At 42.4% G+C, this 8,198-nt stretch overlaps 1 protein-coding gene across 2 annotated transcripts in view; it reads right to left on the reverse strand.

Moving 5' to 3' along the window:
* Acss2 (acyl-CoA synthetase short chain family member 2) overlaps positions 1-6,406 on the reverse strand; it is a 42,079-nt gene extending 35,673 nt beyond the window's left edge. The window contains exons 1-2 of one of the 2 annotated variants that reach the window (XM_055602351.1): positions 6,163-6,406; positions 2,515-2,710 (exon numbers count right to left, since the gene is read on the reverse strand). In XM_055602351.1, the coding sequence (XP_055458326.1) occupies positions 2,515-2,710; positions 6,163-6,340 (374 nt within the window). In that variant the 5' untranslated portion in view covers positions 6,341-6,406. The remainder of the gene's footprint in view (positions 1-2,514; positions 2,711-6,162) is intronic. The other variant, XM_055602352.1, reaches the window with a different exon arrangement.
* Between the last annotated feature and the right edge of the window lie 1,792 nt (positions 6,407-8,198).

Here is an 8,198-nt window from a genome sequence, read left to right on the forward strand (position 1 = left end):
ATGAAATAAAATGCCAAGGCTGGGATGTAGCTCCATTGGTAGAAAGCTTGTCTACTAGGCACAGGTCCCCAGCATAAACTGGCCACGATGGTAAGGTCTATAATCCCAGGACTCAGTAGAAGGAAGTAGAGGCAGAAAGATCAGAATTTCATGGTCATCCTCGGCTACACAGTTATTGAGTCTAGCCCGAGATATGTGAGACATTATTGCAAAAAAAAAAAAAAAAAAAAAAAGGAGGAGGAGGAGGAGGAAAGAAAAAGAAAAAAAAGAAAGGAAATCTCATTGTAATACACTTATTACACTGCTCTTATAAAGACAGTGGTTTGCAGTTAATTTAAAAATTATGTTTAGAGAGAAGTCAGGGGTGTTTGAGATTAAAATTCTCATCTGTAATAACAGGAAGCAATCTCTTCTTCAAAGACAATTAAAAGGGGGCTGGGAGTATAGGTCAGTGGTAGAGTAGTTGCTTAGTATGTGCAAAGTTGTAGGTTTAGTACCCAGTATCACAAAAAGCAGCAGCAGTAGAGAAAGCGAAGGAAGAGGTATCAGTGTAAGTATATTCACAAGAAAAGAAAGAAAAAACAAAGAGCAAATGTCATCTTAATACATTTACTACACTGCTCTTATAAAAACTGGTTTGAAGTTAGTTTTAAAATTTTTAAAGTAGGCTCAACAAAAGTAAGCAACTATATATCTAGCATATTTTCATTTCATTATAACAAATGTAATCCATTCATAGTTTACTGTAAATATAAAAGAATTGAAAATCAATTGTCCATTTGGTACTTTCTCTCATTTCTCTACCCCTGTATTATAACACCTAATACAAGTCTGAGTATCCACTATCTTTTTACAATGTTTTTTAGTGTGTGTGTGTGTGTGTGTGTGTGTGTGTGTGTGTGTGTGTGTGTATGTGTATACACGCATATACGTGCAGGTACTTGTGGCATCTACAAGAGGCATCAGATTCCCTGGAGCTGGAGCTATAAACTGCAGTGTTGGTTCTGGAACTGACTGTGGGTCCTTTGCAAGATCATTATGCTCTTTTAACTACTGAGCCATTTCTAGCCCCAGTACCCAGCATCTTTAAAAACTATTGTTGAACCAAGTGATTTATAAAAGCCAAGTAAGGATGTCTTACCATAGAGTTAGAAAATTTACACTGGAAGTGAATTTGCAGATTACTAAGGCAGTCCTTCCCAAATTGGTGTTCCATCGAACACTGTTTCTTAGACGATGTTAACATACACTGGGGATCCCACACAGACAAGTCTGAGGGGGTAGGTGTGTGAGGGTAGATCTGAGAGGAATTAGGGGGAGGAGTCTGAATTGAAGACAACCAAATACACTGTAATAAATGCTCAAAGAACTAATAAAACATATATTTTTAAAAAGCAATCTTGTCAGGCATAGTAGTTACACTCTGAGCATCAAGTATGGTATTTCTTTTCTTTTTAAAAAAGATTTATTTATTATGTATACAATGTTCTGTCTGTGTGTACACCTGCAGGCCAAAAGAGGACACTAGATCTCATTACAGATGGTTGTGAGCCACCCTGTGGTTGCTGGGAATTGAACTCAGGAACTCTGGAAGAGCAGCCAGTGTTCTTAATCTCTGAGCCATCTCTCCAGCCCAAATACAATATTTTTTTAAGCTGCTAAACATAGTATAAAACACTTAGTTCAACCAAAGGTAAGAATAACAATGACAGAGTTAGACAAAACCTGACTCAATTTTTATCCCAAAGCAAGAATGAAAAAAGCAACATAGTCCTGTTCTCTCCTGTACACTCATTCTCCTCATCTCAAGCCATAAACCAAGAACAGGAGGGCCACTTGACTTTATGTTGACTCTGTTACCCAGTAGTTATGTGATTTGAAGAAAATAATTTAATTTCCTTGATGTATTTTTCATTACTGAAATATTAAATTAATGACACTTTGCTTATTCTTCTCATGACACTTCTCTTACTCTACTCTTGATTCTGTAAGCATCAAGTAAATTTATGGAATGTGAAGTACTTTGTGACAGTCCAGGGTGGATGGCATACAATTGTAATTCCAGTAATTAGGAGGCTGAAGCAGGACGGTTGTTGCAAGTTCAAACCCAGTTTTCACTACATAGCAAATACCAGACCAGCCAGGATTTCACAGTAAGACTCTGTCTCGAAGTATCTGGAGTTAGGGTAGGGGGTAGCAAGATATATCAGCAGATAAAAGACATTTGTCCCCAAGCCTGCTGATCTGATTTCAGTTCCTACAACCCACGGGGTGTGACTGAGAACCAAATCCTGAATGTTGTCCTCTGACCTTCACATTCATATGCCATCCATACACAATTCATTAGTTAATTAGTTAATTTTAATAATATGTTTTTTAAATTTAAAAATAAAGCAAACTGTGAATTATGGAACAGTATAAAATATGAGATTTTATAAAGCACAATGTGAATTATGAAACACTATATAAATACAAGATTTCTTTTTATCTGCAGTAGACGATAATTATTTTTACCAGTAAAAAGCAACTTTATCGCCAAGTTTTTTCTCATGGACATTTCGATCCAGCACATTGTAGCAGATGTTCGTAGTTGCTCCTTTCATCCATTCAGTGAATATTTTCCCTTTAGTCACATCAAAGTTGTACTGGAGGAATGGGCCAGGGCATGGGGTTTTCCAGTAAAATTCCTTGGCAATGTTTCCCCAGAACTCTGCAAGGAAAGGAGATGTCCACTATCACTAAGTATCTCAAACATATTTATCATCGGATGGAATGCTAATATATGCATAGACCGAGTTATAGTCACCCTGCCCTAGAACTCATTAGCTGTCTCCTCTAGTCACCTGTTACTTTCCTGTCTATAGTCTATCCCCGAATTTTAATTCAGATTGTTCCTTCTATACTCAGAGAGGTCCATCCAGGGCCAAGTGTAGTGGCACATGCTTATTATGATCCAGGCACCTGGGTGGTAGGGGCAGAATTAGCAGTTCAAAATGAGTCCTTTACATAGGAAATTCAAAGCCAGCATGCCCTATATGAGACCTTATCTCTAATCCACACACACACACACACACACACACACACACACACACGTGTCAATCCATTTTTTACCACCTATTTAAATCATATACATTGCAGTACCTAGCACAATGACCAATAGGCAATCAATAAAACAATTCTTTACCCATATTGTCTTCCACAATCATCTACTTCTTGTTCAGTCTCTTAACAATATTTATTGAGCGTTCCCTTCTACAACTACTTGCAAAAGTACTCCTGTGTGCAATGTTACTTAAAGTTTTTATATGCATTACTTAATTTAGTCCTTACTATATCCCTAAGAGGTATGTATTATTTTGTTTCTTGTGGATTTGAAAATCAAGGCTTAGAGACATTAATAATTCGCCTAAGATTTCACAGGTTACCAAGTCAAGTTTTGATTTCCTTGAGAAGACATTTTTGCTAATTTTTCAAAAAATAGGTATGTATTTTACTCTGGAACCAGATGAAAGTGACTGCTATGGTGTGAGAGGAAACAAGGGTTTATGTTTAGAGAAACTGTTAGAGGCTGGCACACTGAACATAAAGAAAGTGTCAGCAGGAACTAATACATAAGCTGGTATATTGGGACAGGACAATATAATTGAAAGCTAAATCTCATGCCATGCCACCTTTCAGTCTATTAAGGAAACAAAAAGTAAACCAACCAAAAGTGTTCCTGTATACCTATAAAACTAGCAAACATTTAAAAAAGTTAATTCTATGCTTTGGTTACATGAGATCTGTTTCAAGAATCAGATACTTTTATACATTAACACATTGTAAGAAATGCCTGGCAAGAGCTGTAAAACTTTTTAGAATCTTTATTTGCTAACTCAATTTTGGAAATACATATATATTCCAAGCAAATAACCCAAAACATGGAAAGAAGGCATTACTAAAAAGGTTTCTATAGCAACACTACAATAGTGAAACTATAGAAGGGTACAGTGATATAGGCCTGTAATCCTAGGACTTGGAAGGTAGAGCCAGAGAATCAGGAGTTCAAGGTTAGCCTCAGCTAACAGGAAATTTGAGGCCATCCTGGGCTACATGAAACCCAGACTATTTAAAAAATAATAAACAATAAAACCAGGGCTGGAGAAATAGTTCAATTTGTAAAGTGCTTGCCACACAAGCATGAGGATCTGGTATAGTGGCATTCATTTGTCATTCTAGTACCTTGAGGCAAAGACAGGTGGCTCTCTGGGGCTTGCTGTGACAGCCAAGGTTGTTCTCTAGTCTACACACATATACACACCTTGAAACAAACTAAAAACCCAACAAGTAAAAACTGATAAAACTAGTAATATAAATTATAATATAATAAAATACTAAATGGCCATTAAAAAAAAACACCCAGGACTATATATCAAAACCCTGTCTCATACACATGCGCGCACGCATGTGCACGCGCACACACGCGCACACACGTGCACACACGCGCGCGCGCACACACACACACACACAGTTTTTTAGTTTGTGTGAAAGCAGTGTTTCCAGAGTACTGGCCTAATGGTGTTTAGATAAGTCCACTGGAGCAAGCGAAAGTGTTAAGACTAAGGACAAATTAGGAAATGGCTTCTGCTTTCTTAAAGTGTCTGTAAGAATGGAAGAAAGGGTCAATCTGAGAGCTATTTTAACTTCATCAAAGACTTGCTTTATGACCCTTTGTAAATTAGTTTCTCGAAGCTTCAGTTTCCTTCTCCATAAAATGTGGTTGTACCCATATCAAATCAAACTGAAATACTGCTTAGTAAACAATAATAATTCATAGGTATAAAAAGATATCAGAGAAGATGATGATGGAAGAGATTTACAGTTTAGGATAGTGCCATTGACACTACCAGGAAATAAAAAATTAGCACTAAAGGGAAAGAAAGAAAGATAATCAGGGAAGAAAGCAGGTTTGGTGGTAAATCTCACTCATAGTCTTGTTTAGTTCAGCATAACACCATCAAGGTGTGTGAAATACAAACGGTCTATAGTCCTGTGAAATTTGGGAACAGAATATAAATGAAATACAAGGTATGAGACTGGATATATAGACACCTGAGGACTCAGAGTTGGACATTATTTGAAGCAATGAACAACTTCACACTTGATTCAATACTATTTTGCATTGCTTAGTATCTGCCTCATTCATATTGTTGTTCTTAAACAAATCATTGCTTATTTAATGGCTGCTGGGCATCAAACATTCGATAACGGACCTTTTACTGCCCACTTTAGTCTTCATGGTCTTTGAATCTAGTGTTACTATTCCTATCTTGGAGATGAAAAAATTGAATGCAGGTTTTTAAATCTTCCCAAGACTGCCAGTAAAGTTATTTATGCCTTTTTCTGAATGTGATACGTGGCTTGCTGCCTCTCAACCAGGGTATGACGGTGGGGTTTATAGCTGTTTGTTTTCTGGTTTTGGCAAGGTCTCACTATATAGCCCTGGCTGTTTTGGAACTACCTCTGCAGACCAGGCTGGCCTTGAACTTATAAACACCAGCCTCTGCTTCTCCAGTGCTTGGGATTAAAGGCATAGGCCACCAGACCTGGCCAGGATGTGGTTTTGCTCCCTAAGCTATCCTGACACGTTTTTAAAGGCATAGGCTTATCTCTTAGAATCTGAATTACTGGAGCTTAGGTCCAAATTTATTTTTTCAAAAGCAAAACAAAACCCGACATAATAACAACTTGTTCAACTGTACTCTAAACGAGGTGAGCGCGCTCCGTTAAAGGTCTGAGAGAGGCAATTGTTGAACTGAAGAAGGTTCTCTCTCCTCAGGGCCTCCTTCCCTCAAGGTTCACCCTTGCTCCTTGGAGCCCTTCCTTTCATCTCAGGGATTCTCGTACTCCTGGGACTTTCTCCTCACCGAACCCCGCTCCTCCTCGTGAAAACCTACGTCTAACAAAACCGCCAGGTCGCCAGAGAGTCCCCCAACTTCTAGGAACCTTCGCCTCAACAGCTCCTTCCTTCTTCTCACCGAGCACCACCTCTTCGGAACCCCTTCCCACCCCGTCAGCGACCCTCCATCTCCCTCCTCCCTTCCAAGGCAGCTCGCTAACTCCCCTCGGAGTCCCGCTCCTCTGCTCACCGGCGCCCCCCAGAGTCGCCGGGCCCAGCCTCACCCCGTGGCTCCTCCACAGAACGCCGGTGCAGCTCGCGGTAGCGCTGCAGAGAGGGGACGTGTGCCGAGCGTCTGACCTCCGGCGGCGGGGACCAACGCCGCCCCCAGCCCTCGGCGCCGGTCTCCTCGCGAGCCCGGCTCCCGCCGCCGCTCTTGCGCCGCTCCTCGGGAAGCCCCATCGCGTCAGGTTCCGAGCACCTTGGCCGCCGTTGCGGTCGCGGCAGGTGCCGGGGCGGGGAAAACAAGTCGACCTTAGAGGCGGGGCCTCGGGCGAGGGCGGAGCCTGAGGCTAGAGGCCGTGCTCCAGGCATCCAATAGTGGGTAGGGCCGTGCGTGAAGGGGCGGGGTCAGCAGAAACCGCTGAGGAAAGTTGGGGCAGGGGCGGAGCTGACTTGCCGGAAGGGGTGTAGCCGTGGCGAGAGCCGGTGGAATGGTCCGGGAATGACAGGAGAGGGGTGGAGCCTTGGAATGACAGCGAGGGGGCGGGACCAGAGGTGACAGGCGAGGAGGCGGGCCCGTGGAGTGATGGGGTGTAGCCCGGCTGGACGTGACAGGAGAGGAGGCAGGGCTGTGGAGTGACCGAGTTAGGGTCTTGGAGTGACAGGTGGGGGTTGGGTTACGGCGCCGCGCAGCTTGAGACGGGAAAGGCTGGCTGATGAGAGGCATTGTGTCATCCGTTGAGCATTCACAGTGGTCTGATTCCACAATCCTGTCACTCCACCGAACTGGATAGCCAGGCGGAGTACAGTTCCTTCTGGATGACACTCCAGCCGAACAACACCCCTCTTCCGTTCCCGCGGAAAAACTTCCACAACCTTGAGGGCACAGCTCCCGGATATGACCCTTCTTACCAACTCGGGTCATTCTGATTCTTTACCACCTCTGAGGACATACTGTCGTTCTCTTTGCCTCCATAAATCTCCATCCTGAGATAAAGTACAAGACTCCAAGTGAAAACCAGAAAGGTCCTTCAGATCTTTGCCGAAAAGCACAAGTTCTCTTTTCACAAAAGGTAAATTTGGGAAAGGAAGGGAAATTTCACAGTCAGGGAGCAAATAATGATCAGCTCGGGGTCAAATCTGAGTTCTTGTGCTGTCTGTTTTTACTGACACAAACAGAAGCCAGATCTTGCAAAATACCAAGAGTTATGCAGAATAATAAAAACATAAAGAGGAATCGTTTGCATTCCTTAATTCACCTACGTATACTACCATCTGCTACAAATTGGGTTTACTTACCTCTGGCTTCCCTCTATCCTCTTACTCAGAAAGAAGCCTAGGAGACCTCCATCTCCTACCTACAGTTGTCACCAAGAAAAGGCCACCTCATCTAAAAATTCAGACTGTCAAGACAAGGATCTTTAAATATCTAGCTACAAAAGTGAGTCTGGGGTCTGAAGCAGGCAACTCCTACTCAGGCCTTGTGACCCACCTACCTGCCTGCCACCCAGATCTTTGTCCAACTGACTATAAGCTTAGCACACACTAAAGTAGAAATAAAAATCTCCTCTTGTTCAGATATATGATCCAGAGCTACCAATCCTGAGGGGAGGGTCTGGGCGCCCCCTAAGCACATAGGAACCTTGTGGAATAGTCATGGATCTCAGCGAGGGAACAGATACTTTGTCAAGGAGACATCAACTCCTCTGAACGGATACACGCTTCACTGAAATTGCATAAACTGTATTAAGGAGGCAGAAATTTTTCTGGAGGTCTCAGACCCCATGGAAGAGCCCTGCTTAGGACGTGGATGGCATTACGGAATAAGAAGCATATGTTTCATTTTGACCGCTTGCTTCTTGGACCCCAAACTTCTTTGTGGGCACCGAGATTCTCCTCTGATCTCAGACTACTCCCCCAGCCCATTTCAGACTTGAAGATTTTACTAAGGTGAAGATTTTACTAAGGAGGTGAAGGTTTTACTAAGGGTATCTGAACCCTGATGAGAAGGGTCAGTGCCCACGAAAGAGCATCCACATACAATGAAGGAGTAGACACAGGTCTCATTTGGTGAGGATAAAGCTCACCGATGGAGTAG

Source organism: Psammomys obesus, unplaced genomic scaffold (assembly GCF_907164565.1).
Source record: "Psammomys obesus unplaced genomic scaffold, mPsaObe1.curated_primary_1811, whole genome shotgun sequence".
Taxonomy (NCBI): domain Eukaryota; kingdom Metazoa; phylum Chordata; class Mammalia; order Rodentia; family Muridae; genus Psammomys; species Psammomys obesus.